This window comes from Trichogramma pretiosum, unplaced genomic scaffold (genome assembly GCF_000599845.2).
Source record: "Trichogramma pretiosum strain Unisexual culture from Peru unplaced genomic scaffold, Tpre_2.0 scaffold3, whole genome shotgun sequence".
Classification (NCBI taxonomy): domain Eukaryota; kingdom Metazoa; phylum Arthropoda; class Insecta; order Hymenoptera; family Trichogrammatidae; genus Trichogramma; species Trichogramma pretiosum.
This window is the reverse complement of record NW_019641698.1, coordinates 1,782,221-1,806,362: the sequence shown is the minus strand read 5'-3', so window position 1 is coordinate 1,806,362 and position 24,142 is coordinate 1,782,221. Positions and strand designations below refer to the sequence as shown.

The window sequence follows — 24,142 nt, the reverse complement described above, 5'->3', positions numbered from 1 at the left end:
ATAACAGCGTGCGAAATCTGTTGGCGAGCACGACTTAGGATTGGCCATTTTCGTTTAATGCACGCGAAGTATCGTCTATACTTGAACTTATCCCGTGCGCGCACATACATATATAGCAACGGGCTCCACGAGAAAAATGCAAAGATCTCAATTTCAGCAGCCCACGCAATATTTTCATGTGTACATTATGCAAAGTAGACATTCGATGTATTGCACTTTTCTCTATTTCTCTCTCTGTCTCTCTGGCGAGTCGAACTGCAACTCGAGTGCGCAGATAGGGCCGGCTTTGACAGTCTGCACACACGAATATACATACACGTGGAGCTAGAAACCAGTTATCATATGTATGTAAAGCAACGAGCTGCAGCTCATTCGCTTACGGGACTGCGCGTATCCGCACATGCATGTGTATAATATGTATGTTACGTTGTATACGCGCACGTACGCGAGGGTTGAATATTGTTTTATGGTACGTGCTTAAAAATCTAACGCGCGCTAATCATCGAGGTATCGCGCGAAATATCTCAAGCGCCGATGCGTCGTTAATTAAAAAGTCAAACGGTATATCGGCTATCCTTTTATGACTTATGAATTTATACTTATACGCATACTGCATTATTATACTGTATATCCACGAGATTATTACTCGTCCCTCGTTAACGACTGAATCGGTACACAATACATGTTATATCTATATAACAGGTGTGTTATGTGCGCGCTCGACAGAGGCGAAAAAAAATCAATTGTTCGTCGTTTCTTTAACGGTCTATTTGAAATGCGTCGCACACACATCTCGAAGACACGCTACAAATTTCATTTCGCAACTTCTTTTTTTTTTTCGCTTTTAATTGTGCAACCAAAAAATTGTACTTAAAATATGTATTTTACAAAAGCCGAGAAATACCGCACGAGGTTTTTGTGTGTTCGAACAGCTGCGCGCGCGAAAATGTGTCTATTCGGGCGCGAAACTTTCGCTTTTCGACCGATCGTGTTGTTTTTTCCTTTTTTTTTGCACTCGTTTAAATTTGCCGAGAAAGAGCGTCGGTGCGCTCGTTATTGCGACATTATGTTACAGCCTTTGACTCGCGCAACGATACGGCTAATTGGGACCATTTCTTTTCTCACTCAATGTATAATGGCCTCGGGATAATTCAAAATCTCGAAGCGTATTTTATACGTCGAATCGTGTTTCAGGGCTTTGATACGCGCTCGGCAAAGGATTCGATATAGAAATTTCGACAAGCTCTATAATGTACAAGAGAGACGAGACGCCTGCAGCAGCAGGATCGCTGGGACGTGCATATATAATTCTCGAGCGTTATGATTCGACTTTAATTAAATTCATTTACGAGCCAAGGTACAATGCAAGCAAAGAGAGATGCGCGATGTGGCGCGAAAGCTGCAGCGGCAGCCCAGCGCGAGCCATCGTCGTCGGTGTGCCATTAATGCTTCGCGTGATTATTTATCGCAGCTGACCGTTCTAAACAATCGGGCGCGTACATTGCAGCTCGTCAGCTCGAGAGCCGATGCCGCATACTCGAGCGCGAAAAAAGAAAACTTGACCGCGCCGCGGAGATATTTTACAAAAATCGCGACGTGAATTCAAAGCCGCGCGATGCTCCGCAACTTTTTTTTAAATGATTTATGCCGGCTTTGTGAGCGAGGTATATATAGCGTAGGAGCTGCAGAGCACAAGTCTGGTACCCTTTCGCGCAAGAATTCACCGTTAGACACTTGCGCGCGCTCATGTTGTATATAGAGTTGAGTGCCGAGGACGCGATGAATTTCGATAAATCGATTCATTTCCTGTTACACTACTATTCGAGAGAAAGAGATCGCCGTCGGTACATCAGCTCTATATAGTAGGCCCGCCATATGGTGGGTGTCATTATTTATTGCGTTCGATACGAATCGGCCGATCCTTTTTGTAGATACCTATCGGCCTTTGTGTATCGGGAGGCCTAGACTGCAAAACATAATGTTATTGAACTGCGGGCGGCGGCGGCGGCGGCTCAGCGAACCTTTTCAAGTTCAATGGCGAGCTAAAAGTTTCACATACATATGGGTACAGCGCATATAAGGCCGTTGTGGTGCATTTTCTATTATCTTTGCTCGCCAAGTACATATTCACCTGTACGCCGCGCCGCTGTACATCGGCTTATTATGCCGTATAGCGTGTAATATAATGCCCGAGGCTAATTCGCTCAAACGAAATGTCTCGCTCTTTCATTAGGCGATACGTGTGTATGTGTGTACGCGCTTATAGTATATCGCGCATAATGTACAGTGCGCGAGAAAGCAGCGCTATGGACGCGGACATTCTTGCCGATCGCCGCCGGTAGCCGCATACGGGATAATACGCGGACGCAAAACGGAAGTCATTATTTTAATGGATTTGACGGAAATAATCACACGCGACGCTCTCTCTCGCGAGCGAGATTCTCTGGGGCTGCATGATGCGTACAAAGTAAGCATTTGATTCTTTGTGCGCACGCGACGACGATGACAACAAATACGTAAGCTTCGATTTTTTGTGTACTCGTCTTTTTTATTTCCGAGCATTATTTGACTTTCGAAACTATATAGATAGTATTGTACATAGATATAGACAGGTGGCTCGGAGCTATCTAACCGGTTGCCACATTCTTTCCATATTTAATTGCAACGACAACAACAGCGACGACGATAAAAAAGCGTACGAACGTCGCCATCGATTAGTCCCCGTAGTTTTACGTAAAAACAAACGTATTCGACGGGAAATTCCAGATTCGATGGCACGTCGCTTTCAAACAAGAAAGAGATTCTCTCCAAGAGTAAGATATTATGAGTAAATACATAGCCAAGCTATATTACATGGCTGGATTTCCAAAACAGCGCCGCGCGCATCCCTGTCAGCTTAATTCCCTGTTCCGTCTTTCGCGCGAGCGTGATAACGTTTCTTTTTTTTTCTTTTCCTTTGCTTATACACTTCCAATCGCAATTATGCTTACTCAAAGAGAAAGAGAAAGAGAGAGAGAGAGAGACGCGAGTACGGTAATGACCTCTCGTTCTTAGGCTGTTGTTTCTGCAGTCGAGCTGCGCGCGCGAGTTGCAGTGCGGCCGTCTGAGTGTAAGGTGTCTCACGGCTCTTTTTACCTCTAACTCTCGGTACGCGAAACGCTTCCTTCTTTTCTCTTTCTCTCTCTCTCTCTCTCTCTCTCTCTTTCACTCGCGCGCACAAGTTGTTTTTTGCCGCAAGCGCTTCCGTTTCTTATCCTGCGCGCTACTGTTATTGCTGCTACTGCTGCTACTTCGCGGCCCCTTTTGTCTTTTCTTCTTCTACTGCTGCTGCTGAGCTGCTGCTAGCCTTTGCAATAATAGTCTGTTGCTCTTTGGGTGGCTTTTCAACATGCTATTTAGATTATATACACTGCAACAGTAGCTTTTGTTCTTTTTAACCTGGCAGCTCATGCTGCGCTGCGCGCGCGAGCGGCCATGACTGTGATTGAATTGTTTCCCCCCTATATTGGACTCTCGCGACTGTCTGGAAAAATGTTATAAAATACAGGTCGGCACGGCGTCGAGGAAAGCATGAACGACGACAAAAAAAAAAGAGAATACAAAAAGGAGAAAAGGACACAGCGAGGAAAAAATCGAGATAAACGGGAACGAAGATGCAGAAAAGAGAGAAGCGCGAGGAAAGAGCTCTATGATTTATTTGGAAAATGCATATCCTGCGTTATGTAGCAGCGTCTATCTGCTGCGAGTGGCCATAAATCAGCCGAGCTGCAATATAACTGCGAACGCGGCGCTGCGTATAACGAGACGCGCGCGTAAGGGATGTCGCGTCGTGCTGCACACGCATATAGTCGACGAGAAGAGAGAGAAGCTGAGAGAGGACACGGACGGAATGTACTATTACCTGAAATTCGACCATCTGCCCCGGCCGCCGACGCGTCTCGCCTCAGCGAAATATTGAATTGCAACCTGCGCGACGCGATGGATATCTTATTTCTAATCTCAATAGGCCAACTTCATATACGTACGTCTGTGTGTGTGTGTGTGTGTGTGTGTGTACGAGAGTCGGCCGAGTTAGAATTACAAGTCCGAGTTCTGCGCTCCCGCGACTCTGTAACTTCTATTCATGAATATCTAATCCAGTCACACGCCTACTTCGGCTAAAAACATAAAGGCACCTTTTTCCGCCTAGATCTGTCACGTACGTGTATGTGTTTGCGTGTGTGTGTGTCTGCAGCGAACGCGTCAAAATATTTAATCGATCGCTCGATAAAACGTTTCGGATTTGCAGTTATACACGCGACTGTAACAGCAGAAATAGCCTCTAATTGGCTAGATTTATTGACAATAATATTGTATATTCTATAAAATTAAGTGAAATGTGCTCGTTTCGAGAGCCAATTAGAATTAGCGCGCGCGCCCCAACTCCTGCAGCACATGGCAGGCGAGTCATGGTCTAACGGCACATTGACAAATCGTAAAAAGGAGCACCGCGTAATAAATGCAAGGGGGGAGAAAAAATTAAAAGCTTAATTGCCCGCAGTTTATATTGTAACGTTGACATCGCGAGAATTCGCGCTTCGGTTCTACCGTTCGAACGCGAACTTTGTGTAGCTTTTACTGCGCGCGTTGCAACTTTCGTTGAAATTTATTTTGAGAAGATATTCATAATTAACGTAAAAGTGAAATTACATACCTCCTATAGCTCTGTACGTGCACATGCATGATCATAATTCACGCACGCGTACCTCACTTTAACCCGCACGTGCAGGTACAAATATACAGCTACGGGCTGCACTCGGAGGGTACTTAAATGCAAATATATTCTTGAACTCGTGCGTGATCCTTGGCTCACGGAGCCGAAGGGCCCCCCCTTCAGGATCGTTATATAGCAACATAAAAATGCTCATTTCTCCGAAACAGAAATACACAAGGGATCGTCCATCAATCTTATCTTCGCTCGTTCCTAGCTATATAACTTGTAGGTGTACGTTTGATTCACTGATGAAAAATCCCCTTCTTCTTCTTCCTCTTCTTCCTCCTACGATGCTGCTCGCGCGAAGCAAATTATCAGGCCGGGGCTTTTCCGCCTGTGCACTTGGCAACGAGGCTCGCCGCGCGCGCGTGAGAAAGATGTGTATAAATATATATATAGAGAGAGAGAGATTTCGCGCACTGCGCGCTGAGCTGGTCTAATGTAGCGAGAGATACTTGCGTTTGTAATTTTCTCATGGATGCTGTGTGGTGGCCGATATATATAGCTGTGCAGAAGATGAAGAAAAAAAAGTAGTGAACTCGAGATGTATACGGCACGAGTAATATATTATTATCGCGTAGACGCGAATGAATTATATATATTGGGTTTAAATTTGCCGATGAACGATGGTGTTACACCGTCGCCCGACGAAAGCGCAGAAATAAAAAAGAGAGAGGCAGAGAGAGAGAAAGGAAAAAAACACAACTATACACTTATATTTTATATTTCAATTAGCGTCGACTGTCGGTGGCTCATCGCTAATTTCAAGCCGTACTCACTTTTACGTCTGGCACGATTTCTGCCGCTGCTGCTGCTGCTGCCGCGAGTTCATAACGGTGCGCTACATATACATAATACTCGTATTTATATCGAGAGAGAGGAGCGATTAAGAAAATCATTATGCGAATTCAGAAATGTTATGAATACATATAGAATAACGAGCTCCGAAGCTCATTTCTACAATTGCCCATCTTACTTCATTAAGCATGCGGATTATTGCTTCGTATTCTCTTACTTTTATTTTTTCTATGCTCACTACGCTCCTTATGAGATATATAAACAGACTACAGGTATATTGCAGACCGTACCGAGCCGGCTCGGGACTGCGCAAGACGATTAGCGTAAGAGTCTCGTAGCGATAAGGGAGAAAGTCAAAATTAACAAGTGCGCGCGATCGTTTAGCTGTATATCGGTGTGACACAAGTCGCGCTCGAGTGTGTCCATATTATGTGTGAATGTGCGCTGGCCAAAACTACGTCAGGCCACATCCAAGGTGCAACGAGAATATGAGCTTTACCTCTTTATATAGCGACATGAATAAAAGTTCACTAGCCAAAACATTTCAATCGTCGTAGTGCTTGATTCCAGTAATTATAAAGCAACGTTATTTCATTTCACAAACGGCTGCTTCGAAATTCCAAAAATCTCTGAGGCCCTCTAAGTAGGCTCTTTATACATACAAAATGAGATTTCAAATTTTTTACACACTTGTGTTTTGACTTATACAATTCTTTTGATTTTGCCACTTGCAGATTTAAATTTAAAGGGTACTCGCCATCTAGTGGTAGAGGCCTAAAGTGATTTAAAACTGGTTATTATTTGTTCCTTAGGCCCTTATAATATATATTGGGATAATTAATATTATCTTATCCTTATACATAATTAATATTGGGAAATTTTACCAGGGTAGCAGGGACAAATGAATTATGTTTCAACTGATTTTTGTAGCAAAATTCGAAAATACTCGAGTCAAAAAACAGCCATCCAACACCGCCGATTTATATAAACTCGTATACACGTGCCGGACAGTTGTTGATATTCGCCGCGCGGCGCAGTTGCAAAAGTTGGCAACTTTTTGTCCCGTTTCCCGAGGCCCGCACGTACAGACACACGCCAGAAAAAGCGTCTTTTTATATGGCATTAAAACATACACATGTATAGTTAGTTGGCCGCGTGCATGTAGGTATACGTACTACGGCGCAATCTCTTCTCCTCAAAGTGTGTTTGCACATCAAAACATCTCGGGGCAGCTCGCAGCTCGCCCGCCGCGCTGCTGCTGCTTGTTTCTGCTCTGCCATGTATACACACAGCTCGATGACGACGATCCTCCGAGTGTGTATATATGCTGTGTGTACGCACGCCTCGGGTATTTGTATTGTGCAGCGCACCAGAACTGTGTGCATGCAGCCACGCGAACAAACTTTTTACAACTACGAAATGGCTCTGCTGTACATATATACGTTCGAACGGCGCAAGAGCAAACTTATAATGCATTTCTCGTTCGATCGGTTCGTTAATACGGCACGCTATCGATCATTTCGATACGCAAAAGTTGATCAATTTAAGAAATGATTCTTTTTTTCTCTTTAAATTCGGTCTATAGGATTAACTGACACACGCGACCGAGAATAAAAGGGCCAATGACGATTCACGGAGATAAAGCGAATACGTGCGCACGACCATCCTCTGCTTCTCGTTATAGCCTAGCCTTTTAAAAAGCTGCGACCTAGGCTTACGGCTCCCGCAGACGTATCATCTAGTCGAATCAGTCTCCATTTACTCCGCGTGTATACGGGCGCACGTACTCATATATGTATACCCGTGCACGAGCACGAAGCTTCGAATGCAACCACTAATCGTATAAATCCATTTAAAACCTTCCACACCCACGCCTCGGGCCAGGCTGCGCTTTCTGACTGTATCGGCGACATTACCGCACCTGCGATGCGGTTAGCACGCATAGATCCAGAGCAGTTTCATGTGGCACCGAATAAAGAAACAGCGTAACAATGAAACGATGCAGTAAACGAAGAAGTGAATGGATTATATAGCGTATGAACATTTTTTTGACACTTGCGAATTTACAATACTCCATTTGTTGATGGCATCAAGAAGCTCAAAACATGATACCTTGTATCGCGATAAATCTTGTTACTACTAGTATAGCCCCCTTACCGACCGTCCCATAACATAAGAAATTTCAAATCCAAAACAGAATTAATAGAGTTGAGCTGCTCATCTACTATGCCCGGTCCTATTCGAGGCTATCGCACAAATGCAGAGGCAAGCGAACGTGTTTGGCGTTGAAAAAAAATAAACAGCATATAGCACAAGTCTGCTGGTGAAATATCGATGCTCTCGACGTCTTATCGGCAAAGTACGCAAGAAATAATGTACTTATGAATTTCAATTATCCCCGTACGAGCTGGCCCGGCATAAAAAAGCATTCGTTTAACCAGATAAATCTGTAATTGACCGGCGTTATCGCGCATAAAGCCATATAATAGAGTACTTGAATTCGTATATAGGTATGCTCTAATCTCGAAACAGTTATACGGACTGCGGTACGCAGCCAATACGGCAATTCAGCAGCTCCGAAGCGTAATGTTGAAAAAGCGACTCGAAGAATATGTATATTTCTATATAAACGCGATAAAGTCGGCGGGGGCAGCAGCCGGCTGGATGGGCGCATTTTCCAGGCCAGTCCGCGCGCGCACACACACACACACACACACACACACACACATATCAATGCCCCGCAGTCCGAGACGACGTGGATGAAACTTGCACACTGCACACGATATGCACGCATAAATAAACGTATACATTAGCGGGGAAGCTAACATCCGGCGCTTGTGCACTCTGCGGAACACTGGACTTGCTCGCTGGCCGCGAGCTAGGTCGCGACACGATGTCCGTGTATACCTATATACGTGCCCGCACCACGTAATATTATTATATACTCTATTATATACACCGCCAAGACCATTGCCTCGAGAGTCTTGAGCTTCGACGACTATTTTGTCTTTCATTTACATTTTTGCGACGATTAGACTAGAAGAATATAACATTTACTTCAAGATCGGCCTAGTTTAAAATACACAATGAAATGTTCATTTTATATTGTAATTACGTGTTCTATCCTCAGTGTCCAAGTATTTTTTTTTTTGTAATATTCATGAGCTAACATCTATTTTAACTAATTTTGCCTTGAATGTATACTTACAATTGTTTGCAAGAGTCAAAAATGTCGCGAAATAAGTGTGTCGCAGAACAATTAATCATAACTTCGGTGAATAACTTCGCCAAAATGATCTTTTGAACAATTAGAAAAAGCAGCGATTCGAATCTAATGTAAAAAGCTCCAGCAACCGTACAACTTATATGATTACTTTTACATGAACACTTGCGGATTTTAAGATAAAGGACCTCGCCATCTAGTGGTAGAAACTGGAAACTAACTTTTTTTGAGTATTAACACAGAAAAGAAAATGATATTGCAATATTGATTTCGAAAAAAAATGTTTAGATTATAAATGAATTTTTTTGTTAATTTTTGCATTAAAAAAGGTAGATGATTTAATGTATATGCATAAAAATATTTATGTAAAAAAATAAATCAATACCAATTATCAGTATGAATTAATTTTCAATAAAAACTTCATGTAAAAGTACCATAAATAAAATTGAGAATCAATTATTTACATTTTAACGTCTGAAATTTTTTCCAAGTATACAAACCATGTTCACTCGCGCAGTGAACTTCATTATTGCGAAGGGAATCAAATTTTTACTCTATTTACATACGTATTAAATATCAAGTTCATGCAATGGTTTGCTTGTAAAAGCGATGCATGTGGGTGACTTTTGCGACAATCGAAGTCGATATCGTTGCAATGCAAATGTAATAAACAACTGACTGCAATTAATTGATAGTCTAACTAAATTATCGCGCTAAACCACATATATTCCAACGTCATTTAAGCGTGAATGCATTTGTTATATCGGATGACTGTTAATTTTCCATTCAAATAAATATATAAATGCAAACACATCTGAGCTCTACAATTTACAATACAATCGCGAGAGACTATATTTTTAATTCACGTGTGCATAGACGTATTCCTACGTAACGTTAATCGATTTGCTCGGTATCGATGCACTTTACATGTCACCTCGATATGCTTTTTGGATGCTTTTTCCCGCACGATTCATATACCCTCGAGCCGCACCCATTTATACCGTGTTTTTGTATTTTATAGCGAAGAGCTCTTCGTTGCGTCAGGCTATTTTTCGCGCTTAATAATAAAAGCCACGTGACGTATGTAATTGATGCGCGTATAAGTTCGCAGTAAAAACCACTGTCGCGCTCGATGCATTAATATACGCGAGCAAGAGGAAAATTTTTTGCTCCAGCCAGAGAAGTTTTCAATTTTAATTCCGATGGTTATAACGACGACTCTGGGATTTACGTAAGAAGTATAATAATCATTGCGCTCTTCCTGCAGACGCTGAATTAGATCGGAATTGATTTTGCTCATTTATAAGATCTCTAATTGCTTCTGTACCATAATAACTTGCGCTATAATATACATTATTTAACGCGCGAAAAAAAAGTCAATGTCACGCGCCAGCGAGACTGAAAAAAATGGCATCGCTTTTCCGATCACGCGCGCGATAATACCCGCATGCGTATTTATAACATATATCTATATGGTCCACGTTGCATCGCGGGGTCATACGTAGCTCTAGACTAGATAAAAAATGATTACAGGCGGATCGAGCCTCGTAATCTGGACGGAAAGGTGCGTATATGTATGCCGGTTATATTTATACGTACGCGCACATCAGCGAGAGCAAAATGTCAAAGACATTAATGTGAAATGTACTCTTTGGAGAAAAAAATACCCCACGAGAGATCCTGATCTCTCGTAACGTATCGTGCGTGTATCGGTGCACTCGCACGCGCACACATGCACAGCGAGATAGATAGTTATAGTGCAGATTGTGTGGACATTGTGCGGTCAGCGCCTGAGAGCATATTTCTCATGCCCGTCGGCTATATTTCGAGCTGTAATCCGGATTTAAAAGTTCGTGCTGCTTCTGCTGCTACTCACGTGGAGCTACAACCCTGAAAGCGCAGAAATCTTATTTGACGTAGCCGTAATACGTGTTATAGCTCTCGTCATGGATGACTATACGCATGTGCGTATGTATATATTCGACCGCGAACGTACACGCCCGCAGCTTACATATGCATAGATGAATACTTGATCTTTCTCGCCGTAGAAGCAGCAGCAGCTGCGAAGATCTATTGCTTTAACTTGATTGAGGATTTGAAGAAATATTTTTCGCGTTCTGATAAAACGCGCGCAACGTTACCCAGCCGCGTTGAAAGCCATAAATTTTGCAGATGGAATAAAAAAAAAGCGCGTCGTCTAATTGGATATGAAGCGTGCTCGAGCGCCTCTTTATTATATATATGGGAGTCGAAAGATCGATGGTTGATTTACACGAGTCGAAAAGTACCGAGGCGCCAATCTGGAGGGCTTATTAAGCTGGCAGAGTGCGATAAAATCGGCGCGATTCGATCCAGTCTCCGAGAAAAATCTAGCTGAAACCGTAAGATACTACATACTCTCTCCATTAGACGCCCACCTTTTTGGCTATTTCTTTCGTTCGCCAGAGTCGATAACGATAACGTCGTAAACTTTTCATACGCGTAGACGTAGCTGATGCTCCTTTTTTTATTTTTACTCGTTCGAATAGTACGAGAATACATTGTTAAGTTGATATCGTCGAGGACCCGATGACGATGTGTATCTTATACACTATGGTGGACGGCCTTAAAACGTCTGTTTAGCTGTGCAAATTCCATAGGACAAACTCTTGCATCGACGTATATAAACTCGACTCGAGGCGCGTAGAAAGGCCACTCGGACAAGTCGAATAATCGATAATTTAGCGGGGGCTATAATTGCGTGAACGAGTCGCTCGCAACCAACAGCCCAGCGCCTATACATCGATGATTGCTCAACGACGACGACGATGCGGCTTCAACCCTTTCACCGAATGAAAATATTATATTACGTAGTTGACTCGAGAGTTGGTGAAAACCTCGAGTGCGCGCGACTTTTTTTTCATCTTTCGCTTGCTATACTTACTTTGGTCGATACGCGAGCCGAGAGAGCAACTTTAAAACAAATTGACGAGACTATTCTTTGGCCAGAGTTTACGGCAGGATATACTCAAGTACGTGACGTTTATCAGGATTCACACGTATACGAACTTGCAGCGTGAAACATAGAGGCAGAAGATAGAAACGTAATATTTTCTCGTCCAATGTATTTTTTGTCAGTCGACATTTCGTTCGTTTGTTAGCTGCTACTACCAAGCGAATGCGTGCGAAGGATATATTATATATGTGCGATGCGAGTGTAAATTACTCCGTCTGGCTATATCACGCCCGAGTGTGTATAGTAACTACACGTAGAATCATTCATGCGCGCTACGTGCTCAAAAGCTGAAAAGTAAATAACGATATTTTGAACGAATCCAATGAGCGTAATTTCGCGTTATTATATATTATCCGCAAACGACTTCGCTCTACCTGATTTACGACTCAGCGATTAGTTTAATTATTATCCAATGCGCAATTGATAATCGTCAAAGAAATCATTAGCCGTAATGCTCGCGCGCCCGTTTATAATATATCGGAAAAGCGAATGTAATTTGGCGGATTATCGTGTCCGAGCGATAATACGAGCGCACAAAGTCGACCGCGTGCACCGCGCGCGAAATGTCAATTGAAATGAGCTCTGCGCGCGTATTATATAGCTCTACGATGCATATATAGGTAGGTACAAGTTAGGTACGCGTGCTCTCATTTGCTTGCACCTCGCCCGAAAATGTAACTGCAGCGACGGCGTGTAACGATACGTCGTGCACACTTAGTGCGGCGCTTATATGCGTACAGCGTATAATAAGGGAGGAGAACCCGTTTCCTTGGCTGCAGCCTACGCTCTGCGATATCGTGTATATGTATATGCTTCTCTACGTTGCGATAACGCCCTTGGCCCTATATAGAGCAGCAGCCAGGCTCTCCTCTTTTTCTCTCTTTTTCATGGTCCGTGTATCCACGTGAATACATTCGAAACTAGTCCGTTCGATTTATCAAATTTCTATATATATTTCCTTTTTTTGCTGCATTTTTGCTACGCGGATTTGCGTCGGTGCAAACTACACGAGCGAATTGAATTTCTATTACACGCGTCCATATACACTATATACAATTGTAAAGGTCATAAAACAGCTGCTGTATGCGTAGCTGCAGCAGCGAGCAAAATACTCAGCGTTGCATGAAAAGACGGTAACAAACAAAAAAATGGCGTTGTTGCATGTAGTTTAGTACTATTGTAAGCTACTCATACCATATTGTTCGGTACATATCTATGTGACTGCGCGCACACACGTACGTACACGTTCTGGCTATTTATTTGTGTGTGCCCGACAATCGAGGCAAATATTTACTTTTATTGCAGAAAATAAGTATGGCTCTGCGGTAATGAAATTACCGAAGCTTTTACTTTTACAATGCATTATTATGTTACGTAGCTGAGTGGGCCGCGCTGCCTAATGCTCCTTATTTTGTTGCTGTTGCGCTAAACGGTCGACGCTAAACGAGTGCTCGTATAAACACTACATGGACGTATACATTTTCGCGATTGTAATTCACTCGACGTCGCGGCGAGAATCTTTCGATAGCCGAGCACGGCCCGAGGAGCGAGGCTTATCGTTTATTGAAATATTCACTCTGGTCTTTTTCTGCGCGTGACGTCGATCTCGGGGCGAGTATAGCGATCCTCTCGCAACATACGCTGCGTGGATTATGTACCATACAACGTACGTTGAATTAATTTCCGTGCGATCGAACTCGTTGTGATATTAGCTATTCCTTTTTTTTCTCCACTTCTTCTTCTTTTCGTCCAGATGAGATGGATCGGCTTTGATATTACATTTTTTCCAAACTCACACATGCACGCGCAATATGATGAATTATTCGCGTATACAACAAACATGTACACACGAAAGTACGGCGATCGATGAAAATTAATTAAACTCGTTCTTCTGTTTGATCATTTGCAGCTGGTACAGCGACGGAGACCGGATACTTCGGGCCTTGGAGACAGTGCAAGTATCTGCTTTACGGTCGAGAGAGATGCGGTCAAGGTGTGACGAGACTCAAGCCCCTATGTAAGTATTAGATGTATTATACGTATATATAGTGCATGAAAACATAATATGTAGCACACGGTGCATAAAACTATATACGTGGAAGCTTTTTTGGAGTTTATTTCTTTCACTTTTTCGACCGCGACAGCTATATATGCGTAGTTGCTCGTGCGCGGCACATTTGGGCGTAGGGAATATAAAAAAGTATGAAATTATTTTACTTTGCAAAACCATCCGAAGCGAGAAAAGTATAAAAAGAAATAAGCCGGAAAAAAGCCCTCCTGCAAGCACAAATGTTTTGGTGTAATATGCGTGCATATGTGTTCAGATATTATTTGGCTACCTTTTGTGCTACACGCACGTATATAAATTTACCTCTTGTCAATATTTGTATACTCTCTCTCTCTCTTGTGCAGTTGGAGATATGCATTGGAGCAGTGATTACTGCGGGCTGCTTACGTATATTTATCGCGCAGCTTTATCTTATTTATTCATGTGTTCTGTATACACACACGAATATGTATGTCCAAAGACATATGCTCTGTTACGAGAGGGGGCGAGCGAACTACATTTAATGTATTGTATACGCGTAATGCACTAAGCTACCTATACGATACTCTCGCCAACAGCGACAGCGACGATTTATCTCGATCGGCAAATACTTTACGCGCGTCGTTTAAAATTCTACGTATATTTGGCAGATCTATCGCGCGTAGATCTCGCGGCGCGTCCTTTTTCTTTTTTTCATTCCACACATTTGCGTTACGCGTATTCGTATCTGCACGAAAAAGCTCGTGATTACGAATACTCGGGCAACAAAAATTTTCATCCGATATATGCCGTCGCGTATCTAGAGTATAATACTCACGAACAAAAGTATATCCAACGTGAGCCATCCAGTGCTCTCGGGCGCATGCTGACTTCATTTAACGAATGTCGAAGCGCGTATCACTGGGACGCATCTCCCGCGCGAACGCGGTCGCGAGTGCCGCGCGTATACATCGTAAAAAAAAGGCAAAAAAAAAAAATAAGTCGCGAGAGCTGCAAAGCTGAGAAATGTTATACACGCTTGCTCATTTAGAAGTAAGCGTTCCGTTTTTTTTCTTGCTTCTCTTATTTTTTATTGCCTCGATGCAATTTTACAAGATGCAACTCTCGTCGCGTATATAATATAATATTTTTTTTTTATGTCCAGCTGTTTCGTCGTTACTTTTGCTCACATATAATATATAGTATATGCTTTTCTTGCTAACTTTGTTACGTTAAATTTACGTAGACAAACATACTTCCAAATTTATATTTCACCTTGCACTTCGTCCTACCTCGTCCCTAATCCTGATTGAAATTTTCATCCATACATGTATAATAATATTTGATACATTATGTCCACGCACACGCGCACCCGCTGCTCTATCCAACTATCTATAAGAGCGCGACATATAATTGTCTTATTATTCCAGGGACAGTGTGGATGGCCGGTGTGGCGGCTGCCGGGGCGTCGGTTCTGCTGGGTTTAATCTTAGTCCTGAGTGTCCTGCAATTGGCCATGGCCTCGTCGGCGAAGCGCATCGTCGTGTCCTACAGCGTGGCAGTCATCGGCAAGGTCGCCCTCGCTACTCTCGCCAGTCAGTATCAATTATTATTCTTATTACTACATATACGCTATATTCTCTGCCGGGTACACTACATAGGACACGAACGTAACTTTAACGCGTTGCATTACAGCGTACAATATTTGCTCTGCTGATATAATCGCTGCTGAATATTCTCTATGGCCCACGTGCCGCTCCGACTGACTATATATCGACGAAAATCATCCTCGGATTTTCCATTTGTTTTTTAATCACGCGATCCGCGGATACGACTCGACTTGTTGGGCATTAATACGAATATAATATACACGTTGCAGCTCGCGCGGCTTCGATGAATCAGTTAACGACGGCCTCGCGCGCACGTATTTTATTTATTCCCAAGTTCGCGCGACGAGCATTGCCAAAGTGAAGCCAGTGGAAAATCATTGTCTCGCAGCGCATAATGATTCAGTTTATATACCGCCCAAGTTACCTCTGCGAGCTTATGCAAGCTGATTTCGAGCTCGGTATTTATTTAATTGTATTACTCGCTGGCATTATTGTACTCTCTAATTGAAAAGATAAGAATTGCACGTTAAGAACATAACTTGCTCTTTTTAGAGAGCTTATAATTTTCACGTTTTATTGTGCGCGAAACAAAAACGTCAATACGTGTTTCTCGAAAAGCTCGGCTGCGCGCGTGCATTCTCCGTACGAATATTTCCCCAAAGAATATTCCAATTCTCTTCGCTGTTATAAGCACAAGAAACTTTTCGAGTTTGCTATTTCACTTATTTTTGTGCTAAGCGAGAAGTGAGATTATACATACAGAAGAGGAAAATGAGAAAGCCAAGTTAACGTAAGGTAGAAGTCGATGTATTATTGACACATAACGCACATAAAATGTGTGAAAAAAAACTATCCTCGCAAGTAACGAAGAAAAAAACGTGGCTTTGATACCAACTTCGAGCTCGTTACTTTCTCGGATCACGCCAATTGTCCATTTCGCGTTATTATAGCGATGTACGGACTCGGGCGGGGTAAGGGAGGAGCACATCAGCGCGCCTACAAGTAGGTATACATAGTGTCCACTGCGCGAGCAAGACACAGGCCAGCCGATTCGCTTCTCCCGTAAACAGTCTGACCCGATTCTCGATCAAATTTATGACGGGTGTAAATTAAGCGTGGAGCTCTGCCTTCTACTACTCTCTGTACGTCTCTATATATACTACGTGTACACGCCCAAACGCTATCGTGAACATTAGCACACGTATATATAGTACATAGTAGACTCGTGCAGCCAAGATAATACGCGGAATATACAGCTGCGCGAGCGTGGATCGAACGTCGTGCATCATATTCTAGCGGTGCACGTCGGACTTGCACACAAGAGGATAATTCGACGTCAGTTATAAGAAAGCCCAAAAAGTTTTTCAACTAAAATGATAGCTGTACAAAAAAAGAGCTTTCGTACGTTTTCAAAACTTGCCATAAAATCTTCGTTCCAAAAACAAAAAACAAAAAAAAAGCAAAATCGCAGGTGTATCGATCGACGAACTATGTTATAACATAGGCCAATCACGCGCCTGCGAGCTTGTTTTTCCGACGCGCTCGCGCGTTCGGAGACGCTACAACGCCTGCACACGCAAGTTTGCAGTCGCATTCGTTTAAAGCCGAGCCGACGTATCTCTCGCTTTTTGGCCGTTGGACCGAACTCGTGCATAGCGTAATTGATTACGTCGCTAATAAACTGCGATTTATGTGCGATGCCACCGCAGTGCTGCTGATCCGCCTCTCCCCGATCTAAAAACGAAATGTCAAATTAGTCCGCGTGCACGTGCACCCACGCACTCGCAGCTGTGAGCTTATTGCACCAAAGCTCGCTGTTATTCGAAATTTGGAAAAGGTCGTTTGATTTTGCAGCAATTACAAGACTATGCGTTTATTACGTAAAAGAATTTTCAATATAATTTTGTCGAAAACCTCCAAGGGGAGCGAAATACCAACGAAACAATATACGCCTCCGCGAAAACATTCAATTTTACGCGGAGCTTTTTGCGCGCCTTCTTAATACTAATGATAAAGCAGCAGCAGGCAGCCAACGACAGCTTCGCAAAGCAGCTCGGCGCGTTATAAATAAAATTGACATTCTCGCGACACCTCGTGCTTCACAGTCAGCGAGCGCGCACACCACTCGTCGAGTTATTAAAATCAGCATGACAATAGGATTGGCTCGCGCGCGCTGCTGCACTCCGACGCTTGCATGTGTGTGTGTGTATACCTGCAATATATATTACAAGATATGCGCGTGTATATAACATAGCGAACGTACTGCGAGTGCACAGGTGTCAGAGCTCGCTCAACAATTCGTATATTATACGATGACGCGCTTGACGCGACTCAACTTTTGTTCGCAATAGTCACACACACATACAGCTCTCGGTCTGTATACACACGTCTTACTCTTCATCTGGCAAGTCGTGCGTGCCTAATGGTATTTATAATAATGTAAAGTGCACTATCGCAGCGAAACGACTCAGCGATTTTCCGACAGACGAATAGCAACAGGCGCGGGCAAATTTTTTATTCAGAGGCCTCTGAAATCGATTGCTCGGTCGCGATATATCGCTCGCGCTCAAAGCTGCACCATCACCGATCGATCGTCTATACATATACCATCGCCAAGTATAACGACTGGGTAAAAATGTACATTCGCATCTACGCGTTCGTTTATATGCAAGCACGGACGCATATTGTAAAAATGTCCAAGGCGAGTCGTACACATACAGTCGCGATAGTACATACGCGTTATACCTACATAAGCTTTGAAAAATCGTCATATCGCGCGCGCGCGTCTACTTATGTATATATTATATACGCATGGGATAATAAATCGTACTGCAGTGCGTATATACGAGTCCTAGTCCGAACACTTCCGCGACTAAGACGACGACTACGACGACTACGACTACCACCGCGATAGCATTTATGCATACCTGTGTAGAGGCAGAGGCAGTGTACCTTATAGTAGTATCGCGAACATAAGACGTCGAGGCGAGGGCCGGATACGCTCTATAGAATTACAGCCGCAATATAGCGCGTTAAATCGAAAGTACAACGATATAAACTCGATCTGTATAGGGTATATGTACTGCAGCTTCGGATCTCCAGCTGCACAGCCTATACGCGCGCGCAAGAGTATAAAACTTTTTCCTGCGACTGCCTCCGTATCTTGGACTCGTTGCTACTGACGCGCTGCTTGTAAAAGCTCAATACTAGGGGACTTGCCAACTTGTATTAGCTTCCTACGCTCGCACTGCTGTATATCTTCAACTTTTTTTTTTATTGACGAGGGATTTGAAAAATTAACGAGGTAATTATTGCTTCTCGCTCGAGTTGATTGCTGAGATCGTTTGTATAAATTCTTGACTTATTATGAGGTGAAATGTGTGTCGAGCCAATCAGCCAAGTTGGGCTCGAGTAAACGCGCTCACCGTAACGCGAGTTGAAATTTTCTCTTTTTTCATGTAATGCAAGCTCTGAAGAAAAAGCTGCCCTAATATGCATCCGTGTCCGTTAAAAGTTGGCCATTCACTTTTTTTATTACAATTATTAGGTGTTAAAATCGTCAATTTGAAAACGCATTATATTTCAAAAGAATTACATCCTGAAAAATGAATATTGTTTGCATTGGATATTTTAAAATTTTCATTATAGCAAATATTCTCAGGGTTGAATATGTTTTGTGAAAAATTGGATAAAATACTTTTTTAAGACAAAGCTCTTCGTCTACGAAATTTTAAATATTAGTGACAACCATAAATTTTTGAAAATTTTACTGAACAGTCTCAAGAATTCTAATGAAATTTTGCATAAAAATTGTTTATTTTATACCACGGAGAATCAACTGCAAAAATATTGAATAGTATATTTCTCAACGGGTGCACATATGGTTTTTTAGCAAAACTCGTTACAGCACTCGCCTTCGGCTCGTGCCATAATCCCTCGTTTTGCTAAAAAACCATATCTGCACCAGTTTGAGATACTATTTTTTCCTACGAGAGCCTAAAATTAGCGGCAAAGTTGCGTATTTTAGGTTAGAGTGGGAAAAATATATTTTCTTTGCAGAAGTATACTTATCTACATAGTTGATCGGGATCGAGTGATTATAACGAAATATTTCTAAGATACGCTTTACACCGGATGTGTCGGATTGTATCTACTTACAGAGATTTTTCATCGACCATTCATGATGATAAATTTTCTACTTGCACTCGAAAATCAGTTACGGGAAGATCAGCACAAGGAGTTTGAGAATAATTCTAGTTGTGAAGCAAAGATTTTCTTTTGATTTACCTTAATAAAGTGAATGTATTTAAGAGAAGCTTCAATATATGAATGGGGTTTTGAAAGATTATTTATTAGCGATAGTTAAAAGAACAAATTGAAGACTAAATCGTATTATAATTTATTAGTTTATGTTTTTTTAAAATCACAAAAAATTGATTAAAAATTTTAAATATTTTATTTTTCCCGAAGAAGTGGAAAAAATATCATTTTATGAACAGAAACAATTATACCTAACTGTTTTCTCTCTGTTTTTGATTACTCGCTTGATTACAAGTAGTAACTGTAAATTTTCTCGAATAGCCAACATTGCATCTCGATTTTTTTAGTTTGTAAACACTAATGAACACACTACTGATGTGTTAGCGAGGGGTTCGGCAATTATGATCGCTCCTCAGTATATGATACTTTCCTCCCTCTGTCGTCAACTGTCCATAGGCAGTCATGTACTGCGATTTATATGCTTAGGTTAAAATTACTTCACAATGAAAATGGCATTCATTTAAAAATGAGCTTACATACAGAAATACACGTAATGCATGCAAATAAACATCTACCCAAAATAAAAATGTATTTCTAAACTTACACATATTCAAGGTTTGTTTTGACAAACGATCAAACATTTATTTCAACGAGTTTGAACCAAGTTCAATTTAAAAGAACTCATTACTTATTGTGGTATAGTCTCTGCAAGTAGATAGATAAATAGAAAGAACTATAATGAGTTTATTTTTGTTGCAGCTTGCCTGGCCATTGCAGCAGCGAGTCTATTCGCCACGCAGACCGACGATCGAGATAACAGTTTCATTGTGACCCGCGGTGAAGGCTTTTATTTGCAGGTAAATTTGATTTTTTTTTAACTTTTTATCTTAATGACTCTCGCGTACTCGCACATACACTCAAAGTAGCTTATGGAGAAAAAAATATATGATTAAGAATCGTTTCTAAAAATTGATGATATTGTAATAATAATACTCGCTAGTTTCGCTATAATCTTTCTTACATTAGTTTCTCCGTGTAATTGCTTTCCGTACCAGGCACGTCGCGGTCAATTCGATCACGTGTGTTGTCTCCTGTGTCGCAAAGCTCGGAAACAAAAACCAGCAACAACAGCAATAACAAAAACGGCAGCATGACTTTTGGCGATAGAAATCGCTAAAGACTCGACTCGCTGTAACTTTGTAATTTGCGCGAAGTAGGAAGAAAAAAAATTTGTGAGCGCGACCCAAGCAAAATGACCCGCGCGCTACGGTCACTGTGCGAATAAATTAAAAGAACGGTTGCGCGCGTTACGTCGTTGTTGTTATTGTTGTTTTTTTTCTGTTAGCCGAGCAAACCGAGACAGCCATTTGGTATTCAGAGGCTGTTTCTTCTGTTGAGCTTCGTTGTTTTTTTTTTTTTTAATGACGAGCCATTGCACGTAGTACTCGTATCATGTATATGGGCCCAGATATACATATACGCGCGCTCGCTACCGACACACGATCCAGGTTAAACCTCGACCGCTTGAGCAATACACTAGTAATAGTGCACACAGGGCACGTGTGTACAACGCGAACTCGTCCGTAGATTTTAAATAGCATGTACGTCGAGGCGTGAAACTCTCCTTTCAAACTCGGCGTTACCAATCGCACAAATGAAATTGTTTGTCGAATCTGATTCACTGCGACTATCAAAACACTATCAAGGATGCACTGCGCGAGCATAAACAATAACACGAAGAAGAAACAAAAATTTTGTTTTGCACAAAGTCGACGTGCTATGCTGCTCGTGAAGCAGAGATACAACGATACAACTAATAAATACGATAAACAGCGCAGCAACGCCTTTTCTCCGAACTGACGTACTTTAATGGGTTAAAAAAAAGAGAGACGTAAGCGCCTTGGCCAATGTTCGCGGTGTTGGCTAAATCCATCAGCACTCGAGCTACCTATAATACGCACATTTCGTTTCGTCGAGCTTGCTACATGAGCCCATTGAGCATTGACAGGCGCACACACACACTAGAGCTTGAATATAGCGCGCCTCGAAAGAAAGCCTAATCTTGAATGGAGGCCACGAGCGCACAAACACAAACGCGCAACGTCTCTCGCTCGACGGTGGCAGTCTCGCGGCAGGGACTCGCGCGCCTGTAACGAACGCAGCGGCTGACCAATGCGTTTGTGTATGCACACACAGTAAAATCGCGAGCGAACAAAAAGGCGTGAGCGAGCTATAGTCGAACGAGCTCGACTCCGTATACACACACTCGCACTGACACATCTATGTATATACCTGCACACACGGTCATGCACACCTCTATCTATATATATAGCAGGAAAACAATATAATATAATGCGCGAGGCAAAGACCGCAGTTGGCTCGAAGCGGCCACGGCAGGCATACGCGCGCGCCTTCCTCGCGCTGCTGCTCCGCGGCTCGACTCGTCCTTACCAACTTTTTTCATCCGTAATCATCTTGTCCCGCGAATGACTCGGATGTGACGAAAATATACATATACCAACTAATTCGAGTGTATAAAAGTGTGTGTGCGTGTGTATCGATTCTGTACGTTGCGCGGGTGGGCTTACACTCTACTATAGTCGCTAACGCGCGCTCGTACGGACTGGCGTATGGAGCGGAAAAATCTCGTTAGCCAATGGCTTAATTAGCAAGCCGTGACGGACACACGGAGACTGCACTACTGGCTGCACGTGTTATATCTATCGAGCAGCTGCGCCTTGTTGATTCCTTGAAATTCATTTAGCGCGCGTAACTTGCGCGCATACACACACACACGAGCGCACTGGTATAAAGTAATTATGAGCACGCGAAAGAAGCGCAGCGCGCTTCTTAGCGCCAAAGACGAGATCGAATTGGATCGCGACAGAAAGTTGCATCAGAACAACCATCATCACCATCGAAAGTCGAAAAAGGTAAAGCAAAGAAAAAAAAAAGGAAGGAAGCTCGCGAGGAAAAATATGCACATGAAATTCGAACTTTAGCTCTCTTGGACCGAAGTGTTGTAAAAAAAAGCCCGCGGCAAGACTGCGGCCTGGAAGTAGAACTGCTGCGTTTTCTTATCTAAACTTTGATTTCGCACGAGTGTGTGCGTGTACCTGCGAGCTGCTGTGCTTTTTAACTTACTGTATGCGACTTCCAATGAGTACTACGATGGCAATAAAATTTCATGGCTCGCTCGTGTAGCACGAGACTTTTTTTTATCGTACGTCGAGTGGAAAATTTTTCTATGTCAATTTCATCGTGGATTATATATATTTTTTTCCTAAGCAACGAGCCACCTAATAAAGTCGTATCTTGCTTCTCTCTTTCTCTACTTCTTTCATTGTACTGCAATCTCGGCTTGAATTCATCACGAGAAAATTACTTAATTCAATACGCGAAATAAAAGTTGGTCGGCAGACAAATCGCTTGGCTGGTCACTGATTGTAATTTGACAATTTCATTTCTCATTGTTGCGAGATTCGCCCTGCAACACTGTGTTATAACTCTATTTCTCTCTCTCTCTCTCTCTCTCTCTCTCTCTCTCTCTCTCCAGTCTCTTCTCTAAAGCTATATCGCTGAAGCGTCTATTCTCCGAGACATTTACAATTGCCGGGAATGAATTACGCACTTTGTCGATGAAAAAATGCTGTCCTCGTCTCTCTCTTTCTCTCTCGTTAAACCGTCTAATTTCGCAATTTTTCTCATTCTCGATCTCTCGCTTGGCCTGTTTAAGCGTGCAACGAACTGTCAAAGCTCCTCTCTGAGCTTTGGTAAACATGTCGCATACGCTCGAGCAATTATCATTCACAGGTGAACGTATTCTTGTTCCTTATCGGACGAGTCAAGCACGTGATCGTTTAACGATAATATTGACTCATTAGACATCGACAGGATGTAACACTCATTTCAAATATGTTTTATTTATTAAATCATTTATACATATTCATTAGTCTATTATGGTATGGAAAAAATACTCCAATTCCTTCCGAATAAAAGTTCTTTGTGACCGTAACTGTGTTAATTCTAATTAATTTTTAAGCCACCACAAGGTTCTTCGCAATCACATTCGTATTTTCATAAAATCGTTTCTTTCTTGCAGCGAAAATTAGTCGATAGCAAAGGAAACGTTTACAATTCTCTATGATTATTTCACTTCTACGATCGAATGTAAACAATAGAAGAAGAAAAAAATTAAAACCAGACATAATTGGTGAAATTTAAAAAAGAGAAAATTCACTATTCAATTCAAGGTGACGAACGTGAATAATACATACCGCGTCGCGTTCGTTACGATGCGTTACGTAAGTGCCGTAAAAAAAAGAAGGCAGCGCGCGCGGTGTGCCCGGAATATACTATATACTTATATTTACTTTTCGTTTCAGCAATTGATCCCTCCACTATAGGACAATAGTTCAAGTTCAATCTAGTCGCCTGTATAGACGTTACATACGTTTTTCTACCACTCGATACGTCA

The 24,142-nt window shown here is 42.3% G+C and overlaps 1 protein-coding gene across 3 annotated transcripts in view; it reads left to right on the top strand.

Moving 5' to 3' along the window:
* Nucleotides 1-24,142, top strand: part of LOC106650594 — a 50,023-nt gene that overhangs the window by 20,289 nt on the left and 5,592 nt on the right. For all 3 annotated transcript variants that reach the window (XM_014368703.1, XM_023462338.1, XM_023462337.1), the window contains exons 3-5: nucleotides 13,679-13,786; nucleotides 15,226-15,390; nucleotides 20,425-20,522. In XM_014368703.1, coding sequence (XP_014224189.1) covers nucleotides 13,679-13,786; nucleotides 15,226-15,390; nucleotides 20,425-20,522 — 371 coding nt within the window. The remainder of the gene's footprint in view (nucleotides 1-13,678; nucleotides 13,787-15,225; nucleotides 15,391-20,424; nucleotides 20,523-24,142) is intronic.